This window comes from Mobula birostris, chromosome 4 (assembly GCF_030028105.1).
Source record: "Mobula birostris isolate sMobBir1 chromosome 4, sMobBir1.hap1, whole genome shotgun sequence".
NCBI lineage: Eukaryota > Metazoa > Chordata > Chondrichthyes > Myliobatiformes > Myliobatidae > Mobula > Mobula birostris.
The window spans coordinates 136,423,708-136,439,711 of record NC_092373.1 but is presented as its reverse complement, the minus strand read 5'-3'; the positions used below and the strand labels follow the sequence as shown (position 1 = coordinate 136,439,711).

Here is a 16,004-nt window from a genome sequence, read left to right as displayed (position 1 = left end):
TGCTTCCCGACGACGTTTGGCATCATCTCTTGACCATAATGTCCCCTTTCCCTTTCCACGCAGCATAATTAGGCTGACCATTTTTTTTTTACCCTGATGCTGGATAGAAGATAAGAAGCAGTAACACCAAAGGATGCTGATTATTCTTGATGATGTGGCTGGCACTCTCCTAAATGGATGTGATATAGTCACCGCTGTCCTTTGACTGCAGCAAAGGGTTTTATGGGTGTCCTGAAGTATGTCATTACAATAAGATTTAATTATCTCTTACTGATGGGTGGCAGTTAGATCTGTCCCGATCCTGCACATGCTGATGGTGATTAGCAGAATGTGACCCCTCGAAATAGAGCTGCTCTGCCCTTTTGCTCCGGTAGGTGTCGCTGCTGAGGCTGGCCGTGCACATGCGTTGGGCTGTTGTGTCCCGATTTCCATGATGGTGGATCGGCTCTCGGGTTGAAAGGGAGCCTGTTGATTTTGGCCAATGAACAATTTTATACGAATATATAACCCTGAACTTTGCCTGCATTCTGTAAGTTAGCGCATTTTAATTCAACTTAGTCAAAAAAAGTGCCGCTGTAATGACCGTTTGCACTAATTGGAGATCACAAACAGACAAATAGACAGACAGAGCATGAGAGTTTTAGTAGTATATAGATTCAATTATGAACCACACCACAGCTTGCTAGATAAAATGATACTGGGAGTAATGACCTGAATTAAAGATTGCCAATAAATAATGATTAAAAACAGTCAGGAAAATAGGGGGTATTTTGTATGGTATGTTATATGGCAAGATTCACTGATTGAGCTTCAGCTAATTCTAATCTATACAACAGCTGAGGTGAGAGGACTAAATGCAATACATCCATTTCCTGACAATATAAAGCTAAGTCAGAATTTAAGCTGTGAGAAGCTATTAGAGGACCTAATCACTCAAGATTATGAACCTTTATGCTGCATAAATGGAGACATACAGTTATAAAACTATGTTAATTGTCAAGTGAATGGATAAGATGTAGGTGTCCATGATTGTTCTTGGCAAATTTTTCTACAGAAGTAGTTTGTCATTGCCTTCTTCTGGGCAGCATCTTTAGAAGACGGGTGAACCCAGCCATTATCAATATTCTTCAGAGTTTGTCTGCCTGGAGTCAGTGGTCACATAATCAGGACATGATATGTACCAACTACTCATATGACCACCCACCACCTGCTCCCACAGCTTCATGTGACCCTAAATGGGGGACTAAGCAGGTGCTACACCTGAACCAAGAGTGACCTGCAGGCTAGCAAAGGGAAGGAGTACCTTGAATTCAGAAATGTCAGGATGATAGAGATCACAAGTGACTCAGGTAATTAAAAACAGCATGGCCAGTTAAACTATAAACACAACAGATTCTGCTGATTCCGCAAATACAGAGCAGGACACACAAAATACTGGAGGAACTCAGGAGGTCAGGCAGCATCCATGGAGAGGAACAATTGATATTTTGGGCTGAGACCCTTCATCAGGACTGGAATGGAAGGGGGAAGATACCAGAATAAGAAGATGGGGAGAGGGATGGAAGGCAAGCATGAATGTGATAGATGAAGCCAGGTGGGTAGGGGAGGCGATTGAAGTAAGAAACTGGGAAGTGATAAGTGGAAAAGGCAAAGTGCTAGAGAAGAAGGAATCTGATAGGAGAGGACAGTAGACCGTGGGAGAAAGGGAAGGATGAGGGGCACCAGGAGAAGGTGATAGGCACATGAGAGGCAGTAAGAGGACAGAAAGGGGAATAGAAGACGAGGGAGGGGGAATAAATAAGTAAACAAACAAAAAGGAGAAATCAATGCTCATGTCATCAGGTTGGAGGCTAACTAGACAGAATATGAGGTGTTGCTCCTCCAACTTGAGAGTGGCTTCATTATGGCTCAAGGGAAGGACATGGACCAACATTTTGGAATGGGAATGGGTATAGGATTTAAAATGGCCTCCGGGAAATTCTGCTTCTTGTGCATGAAGCAGAGGTGCTTGACAAAGCAATCCACCAATTTACGTCAGGTCTCACCAATGTAGAGACCACAGCGGGAGAGCCAGAAGGAGTAGATGACCACAACAGATTTGCAGGCAAAGTGTTGCCTCGCGTGGAAGGACTGTTTGGGGCCCTAATGGTAGGCAAGAGAGGGCAGGTGTAGCATTTGCAGGGATACATTCCCTGAGGGAGTAAAGGGAATGTCTAAGATAACTGCAATGCTAGAATTTAATCTAAGAAACTAGAATACAAGGAGTTAAAGGTTATGTTACAGTTATGAAAAGGAAGGTTCTGAAGAAATATCATTCACCTGAAATGCTATCTCCGTTTTATTCTAAGTCCCTAGCCTGCTAAATATTTCTGGGTTTTTCTGTGTAAGTTTCGAAATTCCAGAATTCTTGAGAGTACGTACTTCAGGTCCTTCTAATCAGGCTGTGACCGAACTGTGCTTAGTCCTGGAAGCACTCATATAAATCATCAAGAAATTAGAGGAGGGAAAAGACTGCCTCATCACAACTACAATGGCAAGTAGATGGTGTGGAATAAAATTATAGATAGGATAGTGTATCTGAGGAGGTAGAGCACACAATATCAAAAGTGGCAGAAGAATTTCGGTGAGAGCGGATAGGAGGAAGTGAGAAATATCCACAACCAACATGCCCATCCAGACTGTGCAAATCTCACACCAAGCAGCCACGTGGCATTATCAAATCTGAAAAGTACAAACCGTGTCTCAATGCTTTTCAGTGGTGTGATATCACATCTGATGTAATTATATAAACAATAGTTGTCCATTTGAAGCATAATATGATGCTGTTGTTCATTTCCATGCTCAGAATAGTTTGTGCCAAGACTACTTCCTTGTCCTTCTATTATGCTATAGATGCAGTTTAGATAATATGGCTATACAGGAGTAACAGAATTACTGAATATGTTCCTAGTTCTCTTCTCTAATAATACCCTCCTTCCCTTTCTGTTCTGAGTATTTTACACCTTTCCAGTTCACAACTTTACTTACTTTCATATTCATATTTCCCTCAATTCTTTAAGCTTTGCTGGAAAGATTCTTTTCTCATAATCATGATCACCATCATCTCTGAAAAAAGCAGGTGCAGAAAACCAAGCCCATAATGTTTACCAATCACAAGGCGGTCCAGACGTTGAAGCTATGGATGCATTTTTTGATAATCTGAATCTGCCCACACTGTCAATAGATTCAGTAAATACACTTGATGCTGATATAAGCCTAGATGAGATCAAGAAGGTCATCTCTTCCCTCCCCAATAATAAGGCAACGCGTCCTGATGGTTTTAGCATGGAATTCTTCAAAGTATTTGGTTCAAAATTGTCACCTCTGCTCTTACGAATGTTTAATCACTCTAGGACAGCTTCCAGACAGCCACCCACTTTATGTAAAGCCAATGTTTCTCTGATTCCAAAACCAGGTCGTCATCCTGAGGTGGTTTCATCATATTGCCCCATTCGCTGCTGCCCATTGAAACCAAAATTCTTGTGAAAGTCCTGGCCAATAGGTTAAAAGAATGCATTTGTTCTATTATTCATCCAGGTCAAACTGGCTTTATGCCAGGTAGACATATGCATTTTAATTTGCGTTGTCTTTTCAATATTTTACATACAAAACATGCAGAAGAGGCTGTAGTCATTTCAGTAGATGCGCAAGTGGAATGGCCATATATGATGTTTGCACTTAAGAAATTTGGATTTGGACCATCTTTCATTAAATGGATTGAGATAATTTATTCACACCCATCTGCTTCTATTATCACTAATCAGAATATTTCTTCCCCTTTTGCAATTCATCGTGGGACTCGTCAAGGCTGCCCCCTTCTCCGTTTTTGTTTGCAGTTATCACTGAGCCACTGGCTGTTAGCATCCGACAGGACCCTTTGATATCTCCCATCGATATGCATGGACATAAACATCACCTTTCGTTATGCGTTGACGATGTCCTTTTATATATCTCCAGCCCACAAACATCAATACCCGCCCTTCTGACTCTAATTAATAATTTTGGTAGTTTCTCAGGTTTCTCTATTAATTGGGATAAGAGCGAACTAATGCCAGTCACTGCAGTGGTTAATACAGCATACTTACAGTCCATTCCCTTTAAAATAACTTAGGATAATTTTTCCTGTCTTGGTGTGACTATTACAAAAAACACAGATGACCTTTTGTAAGTGAATTGGCGAAACAAAGTTGAGCAGGTTAAGCGCAATATTGACTTTTGGAAAATCCTTCCAATTTCTTTGGTGGGGAGGGTTAACGCAATCAAGATGATTGTACTGCCACGATTTCTTCATTTATTCCAGTCAATTCCATGTTTTATTTCTCTGTCATATTTTAAGCAATTGGATTCAATTATTATACCCTTCATTTGGAATTATAAAGCCATTAGAATTACTAAAAAGCACTTGTCAAAGCCCAAGGAACCAGGTGGCTTTGCCCTACCGGACGTTAAAATGTATTACTGGGCTGCCCACCTATCCATTCTTGCATGGTGGAAAAAAGGCCCACCCTCTACCTCAGACTCATGCCCAGCATGGTTACTCATAGAGCAAGTGCTTTGTAAGAAGACTTCCTTACCAGCTCTCCTTGATAGCCCCACTGTAGTTAATAAGTCACATTTTAGTAACAGCTTCATGGTTGGCAGCACCATAAGAATTTGGAAGCAGATTCAACTACACATTAAGGCCCCAAAAACTTATATTAACACTCCAATTTGTGACAATCATTCCTTTTTGCCTGGCCTGAATGATACTGTTTTTTCTACCTGGAAACAGAGAGGCATCTGTAGTGTAGGTGACCTATATATTAATGGAAACTTTACCTCATTTGCGTAGTTACAAGCAGTTTACAATATCCTTGCATCTAGTTTTTTTAGATATTTACAAATTCAAGATTATGTTAGGAAATATATACCTAACTTTGAAGTTTTAGACAAACATGAGTCCTTGGAGACAATAAATAAATTTGATCCTGTTACTCGTAGTGCGGTATCCTATTTTTATCAGATCCTACGTAATGGAGCTCGGGTGAATACTGCAGGTCTTAAACAGGCATGGGTGGATGAATTGGGTATAGAACTGACAGAGGAGGTCTGGGATGAGGGTTTAAAGAGTATACATGATTGTTCAGTCAACCTCAGACACAGACTTATACAGTTTAAAACAATACATAGACTTCATTATTCCAAAGAAAAGTTGCACAGTTTCTACCCTGATGTTTCACCAGTTTGTAATAGATGTAAATCTGTGAACAGTAACTTGTCACATTCATTCTGGTCATGTTGTAAGTTTTATGCATACTGGAAAAATATTTTTCACTGTTTCTCTGAGGCTTATGGGAAGCGGTGGGAACCAGACCTGCTTATAGCCATCCTTGGAGCAACAAGCTCCTTATCTTCAGCCAATAAGTATGAAAAAAAGGCTGTATTGTTTGGCATGGTGATTGCTAAGAAGTTAATCCTGCAAATGTGGAAAATGGACTCTGTGCCTACATACGATCTACGGCTGAGAGAACTAGCAAACACTTTACATTTGGAGAGACTGAGACTATGTAATGAGGACAGAGGGGACATCTTTGAAAGGATATGGGGCCCTGTATTGGACTTTCTTACAGGGTGAGAACTGAGGTTTTTTGGTGCAGTGCACCTCTGCTGTGTATGTTTACTTTTGCCTTTATATTTTTCTCCCTTTTGCTGCTCAATATTTAGTTAGATTTTGTTAAGGTCATGGTTTTTGTAGATGTGCTGTTTTTTTCTGTTTTTTTGTTTGTAATAAAAAAAATAAAAAGAATATAAAAAAAAACAAGCCCAGAAAAGTACACATAAAATCCTAACATCTGTTGCATGCTGTTTATAAACTTAACAGTATATATATCTGGGATTACCAGCAGTTTTGATTTGGAAAGAAAACAGTACAAATGAGTAAAATCCAAACAGAGGAAGTTTTAATACAAGCAGTTCTGCCTCAATCAGTATCACCATAACACTAATTGAATATAACACAACTGATAAATTATGCAATCTTGGATCAGAAACTAGGGATGCACTTGAGTACTTGGAAAGTTGATGAGCAGAAAAAAAATGCTGTCCTGGTGGGGGGGGGGGGGGGGGGAGAATGTCTTGGATGGTGGCCAGGGGGACGGGTGGGCGGAATATCTCCCCGTAACCTTTCACACACTGACGAATCAAGAACGTATCAACCTACACCTAAAATACACTCAATGACCTGGACTCCTCAGCCATCTGTGGAAAATACCTGCCCATCTTTTCAATACAATGTGTATCCTTGGATGTTAAACTCTCAACTATTATCTTCTTTCAGCCATGACACAGTGATGCCCACATCATACCTGCCAATCTCAACCCCTTTTATCCTATTGACATAACTGTTTTCATAACACAATTTCTTTATAATACAAGGTTTCTTAGGAATACAACTGTCATGTTGTAGCAGTATAACCAATATTACTTAGTAGGTCGAGCTACATTTGTGGAAGGAGAAATAAATTGAGTATTTGAATAATCTATCAATATTCTGTTTTATCTGTAGTTGTTTAATGCAGTTGTCCTGTATTATTATGCTTCAGAAAAATTCTAAAAAAGAACAAAATTTTTAGTTCACAACAGTCCTTAAGCAAGCATTGAGAATTATGTTCATGAAGGCCGATTTGTAGAAAGTTAAATAATTACAAATATAACATGGATACTTACTCTGGTTGGGTAACATTGCGCCATTTCAGCTTTCGTGCTTTTTGACTAGCTTGAGACTCGTTTGAAGCAGATGCCTGAGGATTTACTTTGTTGGGCTGGGAATCATTTACTAACGTAGCAGTAGCATACTTACTAGGGTGGCAGTCGGGGAGAAATAAACGCAGATCTATATTTTCTGCCTGCAATTGTAAAATAATAAAAAATACACATTGCAGCATATCATGTATGAAAACGTTCTTAAAACGCAAAAAAATGTCACATAGCAATTTATTTATACAGATCAATGTTGAGTAAACAAATCAAATGCATGGTAAACTTCCACAAGCTACAACAAATTAATTAGTTACCTCAGAAAGCAAATGCCACAAAAAACTAATTGGATAAGAAAGAAATATTGCCTGCACTGGAAAAAAAATCTACTCTCTGAACTCTGACATGGGATTTTTAATGCCTCAAATTAATACCACAAGTGTTCAGTTTAGCATCTATAAAATACAGCAGCTCTGATAGATATATTAATATGTCTGAGAAGGGCCCAAATAAAAGGTGCTTAACCTGAAATGTCAACACTCTATTTCCCTCTATAGAAGCTGCCTGACTTATTGAGCTCCTCTGGCAGCTTGTAATTTAATACCAATACGTCAGCCTAGATAACGTACTCAAATCTGGAGCTTCTCTCACTTGACTGGGGAAGATATTAAAGTAAGTTACTAGGAGGAAGGACAACAAATGCAGTGATATGAATATGATGCATAAAGGAATAAACTTGTTATAATTATTAATAAAGAAGACAGTATTACAGCAATAGATGAGAGTAGAGTAGGAGACTAAAGGAATGTTATAGAAATGAACTAATCAAAGACAGAGAGGTGGTTGATAGCCACTGGAAAATGCAGTTTTTTCTTCAGCTGCATCTCTGGCCATGACATTTCCTTGATCCCACTGCATAACAACCTATTTAGTTCAGCCCTGATACCTGTCATGACCAGTAAGTCATTGTAAAGGTAATACTGTAAAAAACAACAATAGCTCAAAGACGGGCAGTATTTCCACTAAAATTCTAAAGTTCAGCAATGAAGAGCTTTAGTTGTAAATCCACAATCCAACTCTCCATTTGAGAGGAGAAGTACATACCAGGGAACCTCAGAGACACAATATTTGTGACTATTATAAGGAATGGAGTCCATAGTGACTATAGTCTGCTACAAGAAACATCAGTACCAGGGTGTTCCTCAATCACCTCCGTCCAGTGGATGAAGAGCTGACCCCTGAACTGTACAGTGGATTCTATTAATCTGAAAGCAGAGTGCACATGAACTTTAATGCACAATTCTTTGAAACAAACTTCCAATGACCTTTTGACCTCACTAGTCACCGACTCATTCAACCATAAGGGACCATGGAACACCTCCTAAATTTGAAAGCTCACAGAAATTTCTCACCATCTCCCTTTTGCTACATAACATAATGAAAGCCATGATGCAAAACAATTGGCCCATAAGAAAACAAATTTCACAAAAAACTTATAAAACTGTGAAAATGCCCTATGTTAATCAATCATGCTTACCACAGTATTGCACCTCACAACTCCCCAAAAGACCGGTTTAATATTCAGAATTAAGGAAAATACTATTCAAACTAAAGTGAGTATACCCTAAAACGAAGGCTGCCCAACCTCAGTTATCAAACAGTAGTATGAATTTGCACATGCTGACACCTAGCTCCAACCCACATCCACTCACTGAACAAAGTACACAAAAGGACAAGCCTAATAGTCAAAGACCTGCAAGACAAAGGTGTTCTTTGAGTAAGTGCAATGAGTAAATTGTACTTTTCTCTTACCAGGAAGTCACTTATAATAAAACTTTAATGCTACTAGTTCTTCAGACAGCTTATGGCACTAGGTTATTGGACTGCAGACAGCCATGAAATAAGCCCAAAGCAACACAATTCTAGGTGATTGCCCAAAAACATTTCATCAATGTTTAGAATAAAGAGTATTCTAAACATTAGAATAAAGAGTAATCACTGCCAGTGCCTATTGGTTACCCAGAATTTCAAGCCTCAATTAAATCAAAACCTTGGATATTTCAAATAGAAGTATTGAAATGGTTTAACTTTCTATTTTTTATGATACATCTTTTAGAGGTACATTAAAAAAACATATTTCCAGTAACAACAGAGGCCCAGAATTGATATCAAGATGCAAACTAACCATGTTTTTCTACAAAATCTCAATCAACTTGAAGAGATTATACGAGGGGACACTCAAAAATTTAAAATACCCTGTATTCACTTACCAAGGTGACAAAACTGTCAAATACTCAAAGATTTAAAATCATTAAAGAGCATCTATGAACAGCTTTGAAAAATGGTATGAAGTAAATCCAACCTTTTAGTCTCTTGCTGTATATGTCATCCCCGGGTGAGCTTTAACTGACATGTTTTCAGCCATTTCTTCAATTAAAATAAATGGAGAAAACACTCACTTGCTCCAGCTTGGTCATTCTCTACTCAAGTTATTGGGGATTGCCAGAACTTTATGCTTCCTTGCCAAGGGGTGTATTTAGGAAAAGAACAAAGAATGGCTGACAACATCAAAAAAATTGTAATCTTACAGAAATATTAAAGCTGCTGATAGCTACGTGGAAAATATTGGCACAAACTCCTGTTATTTCTGACTTTTCTTTGCTGATTACCGTCAATAAACTGTAGATTGCTGCTTAAATATACAGTAACACATACCTTCAAACAAAATTTTGTGTTGCAAGTTTCAGGAACAAAGTCACTGAAAGGCAATGAGAATTCGATATTCAGTGTTTCTCCACATGCTGCTAAGTAAACTGCAAAAGAACAATGCGTCAGTTTCTAAAACAACTAAAATATATCACTAAAATTTATTAGGAAGTGAACAATAGTTTATTATTATGAACTGTTCATTGTACAGTTTGGAATGTTTAACCACAATTCACACAAATTGGAAACAAGCATATTCCTTCAGTCATTTTTAAACATCACCCAAATTCTATAGAACCAAATAAAATTAAACTTACAAAGGAACAGCATAAAATTTATGTGCTGGAGGTCTGGATTTGGGATCAGTGACCATAAAACTATTACTTTCAAGATAGTTCTGGATGAAGGTAGGAACGGTTAGGGACAAGGCCAATGTTGATGGCATCAAACAGGAAATAGCAACAAGCTTTTCGCAGATAAAGACTGTGTGGCAGCTCGGAAGCTTTTAAAAGTGAGACAGCAAAGGATCAGGGCCAATGAGTTCCTGTTCAATGGAAGGGAAAGGCCAACAAGATTAGGAAATCTTGGTTTACAAGGGATATTGACAGTCAAGACAAGGGAAAAAAAAGAATGTGTCAGGTGTACTTTTTGAAACTCCAAGGCAGAGTACAAAGTAAATGGCAGGATACTTATAGATTTATAGAATAGTACAGCACAGTACAGGCCCTTCGGCCCACAAAGTTGTGCCGACCCTCAAACCCTGCCTCCCATATACCCCCCACCTTAAATACCTCCATATTCCTGTGTAGTACTAAACTTCATGAGTGTATCTACCTCCACCACTGAATCAGGCAGTGCATTCCACACATCAACCACTCTCTGAGTAAAAAACCTTCCTCTAATATCCCCCTTGAACTTCCCACCCCTTACCTTAAAGCCATGTCCTCTTGTATTGAGCAGTGTTGCCCTGGGGAAGAGGCGCTGGCTATCCACTCTATCTATTCCTCCTATTATCTTGTATACCTCTATCATGTCTCCTCTCATCCTCCTTCTCTCCAAAGAGTAAAGCCCTAGCTCCCTTGATCTCTGATCATGATCCATACTCTCTAAACCAGGCAGCATCCTGGTAAATCTCCTCTGTACCCTTTCCAATGCTTCCACATCCTTCCTATAGTGAGGCGACCAGAACTGGACACAGTACTGCAAGTGTGGCCTAACCAGAGTTTTATAGAGCTGCATCGTTACATCGCGACTCTTAAACTCTATCCCTCAACTTATGAAAGCTAATACCCCATAAGCTTTCTTAACTACCCTATCTACCTGTGAGGCAACTTTCAGGGATCTGTGGACATGTACCCCGAGATCCCTCTGCTCCTCCACACTACCAAGTATCCTGCCATTTACTTTGTACTCTGCCTTGGAGTTTGTCCTTCCAAAGTGTATCACCTCACACTTCTCCGGGTTGAACTCCATCTGCCACATCTCAGCCCACTTCTGCATCCTATCAATGTCTCTCTGCAATCTTCGACAATCCTCTACACTATCTACAACACCACCAACCTTCGTGTCGTCTGCAAACCTGCCAATCCACCCTTCTACTCCACATCCAGGTTGCTAATAAAAATCACGAAACGTAGAGGTCCCAGAACAGATCCTTGTGGGACACCACTAGTCACAATCCTCCAATCTGAATGTACTCCCTCCACCACCACCCTCTGCCTTCTGCAGGCAAGCCAATTCTGAATCCACCTGGCCAAACTTCCCTGGATCCCATGCCTTCTGACTTTCTGAATAAGCCTACCGTGTGGAACCTTGTCAAATGCTTTACTAAAATCCATATAGATCACATCCACTGCAATACCCTCATCTATATGCCTGGTCACCTCCTCAAAGAACTCTATCAGGCTTGTTAGACACGATCTGCCCTTCACAAAGCCATGCTGACTGTCCCTGATCAGACCATGATTCTCTAAATGCCCAGAGATCCTATCTCTAAGAATCTTTTCCAACAGCTTTCCCACCACAGACCTAAGGCTCACTGGTCTATAATTACCCGGACTATCCCTACTACCTTTTTTGAACTAAGGGACAACATTTGCCTCCCTCCAATCCTCCGGTACCATTCCCGTGGACAACGAGGACATAAAGATCCTAGCCAGAGGCTCAGCAATCTCTTCCCTCGCCTCGTGGAGCAGCCTGGGGAATATTCCGTCAGGCCCCGGGGACTTATCCGTCCTAATGTATTTTAACAACTCCAACACCTTCTCTCCCTTAATATCAACATGCTCCAGAACATCAACCTCACTCATTTTGTCCTCACCATCATCAAGTTCCCTCTCATTGGTAAATACTGAAGAGAAGTATTCATTGAGGACCTCGATCACTTCCACAGCCTCCAGGCACATCTTCCCACCTTTATTTCTAATCGGTCCTACCTTCACTCCTGTCATCCTTTTCTTCTTCACATAATTGAAGAATGCCTTGAGGTTTTCCTTTACCCTACTCACCAAGGCCTTCTCATGCCCCCTTCTTGCTCTTCTCAGCCCCTTCTTAAGCTCCTTTCTTGCTTCCCTATAATCCTCTGATCCATCTGATCCTTGCTTCCTAAACCTCATGTATGCTGCCTTCTTCCACCTGACTAGATTTTCCACCTCACTTGTCACCCATGGTTCCTTCACCCTACCATTCCTTATCTTCCTCATCGGGACAAATTTATCCCTAACACCCTGCAAGAGATCTCTAAACATAGACCACACGTCCATAGTACATTTCCCTGCAAAAACATCATCCCAATTCACACCCGCAAGTTCTAGCCTTATAGCCTCATAATTTGCCCTTCCCCAATTAAAAATTTTCCTGTCCTCTCTAATTCTATCCTTTTCCATGATAATGCTAAAGGCCAGGGAGCGGTGGTCACTGTCCCCCAGATGCTCACCCACTGAGAGATCTGTGACCTGACCCGGTTCATTACCTAGTACTAGATCTAGTATGGATCTACTTGGTAGTGTGGAGGAGCAGAGGGATCTGGGGGTACATGTCCACAGATCCCTGAGCATTGTCTCACAGGTAGATAGGGTAGTTAAGAAAGCTTATGGGGTGTTAGCTTTCATAAGTCGAGGGATAGAGTTTAAGAGTCGCGAGGTAATGATGCAGTTCTATAAAACTCAGGTTAGGCCACACTTGCAGTCTGTGTCCAGTTCTGGTCGCCTCACTACAGGAAGAATGTGGAAGTATTGGAAAGGGTACAGAGGAGACTTAACAGGATGCTGCCCGGTTAAGAGAGTATGGATTATGATCAGAGATTAAGGGAGCTAGGGCGTTACTCTTTGGAGAGGAGGAGGATGAGAGGAGACATGATAAAGGTATACAAGATAATAGGAGGAATAGATAGAGTGGATAGCCAGCGCCTCTTGCCCAGGGTACCACTGCTCAATACAAAGGGACATGGCTTTAAGGTAAGGGGTGGGAAGTTCAAGGGGGATATTAGAGGAAGGTTTTTTAATCAGAGAGTGGGTGGTGCGTGGAATACACTGCCTGAGTGAGTGGTGGAGGCAGATACACTATTGAAATTTAAGAGACTACTAGACAGGTAGATGGAGGAATTTAAGGTGGGGGGGGGTTATATGGGAGGCAGGGTTTGAGGGTCGGCACAACAATGCGGACCGAAGGGCCTGTACTGTGCTGTACTATTCTATGTTCTCTGTTCTATAAGCAGCTGGAATCAATTATGTTCTATGAGTATGAAGGACACAGGAGCATACTTAAGAATGAAATAATGAGGAGGAAAAGGGATCACGGGGTACTACTGGCAAAAAAAGTTAAAAGAGAATCCTGTAAGATTCTAGAAATTTATTAAGGGTAAAAAGACAGCCAGAGAGAATCAGTACCCTGAAGGATCCATGTGGCTATGTGTGGAGCCAAAAAAAAGTGGGAAAGTTCTTAAATAAATACTGGACATCTGTATTTGCCATGGCGAAGGATAGGGAAGCAAGAGATCTCAAGAGAAGGCACTGCAATATCACAGAATTTATCAACGTTATTAAGGACGTGCTGTTAAAGATCTTGAAATGCTTAAGGGTAGATAAAAATCCTTGGACTTGGACTTGGACTACATGTATCCAAGGATGTTATGGGAGGGAAGGGAGGACATTGCTGACAACTATTCAGACAGTGTTATACCTCGGATAACCACAGGCAAGGTACTGGAATACAGGTATATAGCTAACGTTATGCCTTTATTTAAAAAGAGCAGCAGGGAGCTTTAGGGCATCACGTCAGTGAGTCTTACATCAGTGCTGGGAAAGCTCAGCAGAAATTCAGGACAGGACTTATTTGCATTTGGAAAAGCAAGGTCTGATTAGGGATAATTAGCTTGGTTTTAGGCATGGGAAATCATATCCCACAAATTTGAGAAGGTGGTTGAAAGGATTTACATGGGGAGGATAATAACTGTTGTCTACTTGAAATTTAACATGATTTTTTTACGAAGTTACATGTGGTAGGCTGTCTGGAAGATTAGAACACAAATAATGCAGGGTGCAGGTGCAAATTGCAAGTGCTTGTACTTTTTCTTTGCAAACAGATGTTTGAATAAAGCCAGGTTTATCTTTTACCAGTTGTCAGTAGTGTTTCTAATATATTTGTCTTAGACACAACAGATGTATGTTATTACTTATTGCTTCCAATACACTCGTGGACACAGGCCTCCAGAAGAGCTTAACAGGCAATAGGATTCACCAAATGCGGTTTCTCAAGAAAGACAAAGGCAGAAATTTGTTAACAGCCCTTATGAATATGGGAGCATATGGGGCACAAGCATTTCTGAGTTTCTTCAAATTCATTTGCTGTGAAAACCTGCAAACACCAGCAGCCAACATTTTTCTGTGTAACTTGCCATAGATTATACTTGAGAATACATGTTGCTTCCCTCAAAGGTAGGCATGAGATCCCAGCACAATTCTAAACACAGTCATTTGCAAAAGCAGATTAATTTTTTAACAAAACTATACCTATTTAATGTCAGAACAATGTTAAAATATTAAGAGGAATTTTAATGCCCAAGAATAGATGAGAGGAAAAAGCGACTTTTTAGAAAATTGTTTTTAGTTTTAAAATCAAGAAGGTCATAATTCCCAGGCAATTGGAAATTTATCCGCTAAAGACCAACTCCATCTGTCAAGAGTGAATAAACTGGGAAACTGGTGCGGGTAAAACTTTGTGATTTAAGGCCAAGCCCTATGATACAAGTGGAATGCATGAATTTCTCAAATCAGAGGTGCCAAATTCAAACTCATGCTTGAAGGTAAAATATAAATTTTATTTTTTTCTGGCAGAACTCAAAATGAATACATGTGTAAGCACTTAACATCAGAGCAAGCAGAAATGCTTCTCATCTTGCAATAACTACCAACAGTAATCCAAAGAAGAGGGAAAAAAAGGGTTGGTCTTCAGCACCACAATTCTAATGCTTTTTGTATCAAACAAGCCCAATTTAAAATTATTTCAATCCTCAGATTGCCACTCTACAGTCAGTGTTCAATCTTTTTAACAAGGTTGTGTTTCCTACTAACAAAAACGTAAAAAGGAATAAAATTCACCAGTTTCCCACTTTTAATAACTAATTTATTTAAAACTTAATTTATATAAATTTTCTATGGCTTTCTTGGTGCAATAGATAAATCTGCTTCTCTTTTAGAGTCATGTGGTGAAATGATCAGGTCATTCAACAAGTCTGAATTCCAATAAAAGTGACATTAATTCACAACGATTATAAACAGCTGCAGCAAATAAGACTAACAGTACCTTTGGGTCACACCAAGATACAATTTTAGCTCTACTGATAAAGGTTACAGGCAAATTGTATAAATCTACAATGAAATAAGAAAGGGCTTTTTGTAAGGCTTCATACCATTTTCCTGCTGTTTGGTAGAGCAATCTATCCAGTTGTGTTGATTAGCTGCCCAGATCATCTCAAACTGATGAAACATCAATTTCATCTTCCAAGTGTATGGAACAAATGAGTAGATATCTGGAGCACTATCACTGGCCCAATCTTGTATTAAGTCTTGAAAAAAAGATAGCACAAGGGTTAAACAATATTCAAACTTACCAAAGTAAATAGAAATTAGCAAAAATAGTAAGAATTATTTCAGAATTAATTTAAAAGAACAGAAACTTGGAAATAATGTACAAGTCAGCCTGATATCTGCCACTTACTTAATAAAACAGAAGCAGACCATTCAGCCTCTCAGGTCCATGCTATCTCCAACAGGGAAAAAAATCTCATGGTTCACCCTTTCCTATTTCCTCATAGCTCTTCCATTTCACTTCACAGACCCATCAACTACTATTTGATCATTCTGCCTACACAAAGGAGTAATTTACAATAGCTAATTAAGCTAGGAACATGCTTCTGGTATGTTGGAAAAAATAAGCACCTGGTCAAAAGCCATGAGGTCACAGAGAAAACCTGCAAATTTCACAAATTTCTCCAAATTCATTTGCTGTGAAAACCTGCCGTTTAT

General features: G+C 39.7%; 1 protein-coding gene across 3 annotated transcripts in view; it reads right to left on the bottom strand.

Moving 5' to 3' along the window:
* The window catches only part of kiaa1109 (KIAA1109 ortholog), a 433,731-nt gene that overhangs the window by 294,463 nt on the left and 123,264 nt on the right, over positions 1-16,004 (bottom strand). For all 3 annotated transcript variants that reach the window (XM_072256106.1, XM_072256108.1, XM_072256107.1), the window contains exons 16-18: positions 15,389-15,544; positions 9,490-9,587; positions 6,745-6,923 (exon numbers count right to left, since the gene is read on the bottom strand). In XM_072256106.1, coding sequence (XP_072112207.1) covers positions 6,745-6,923; positions 9,490-9,587; positions 15,389-15,544 — 433 coding nt within the window. The remainder of the gene's footprint in view (positions 1-6,744; positions 6,924-9,489; positions 9,588-15,388; positions 15,545-16,004) is intronic.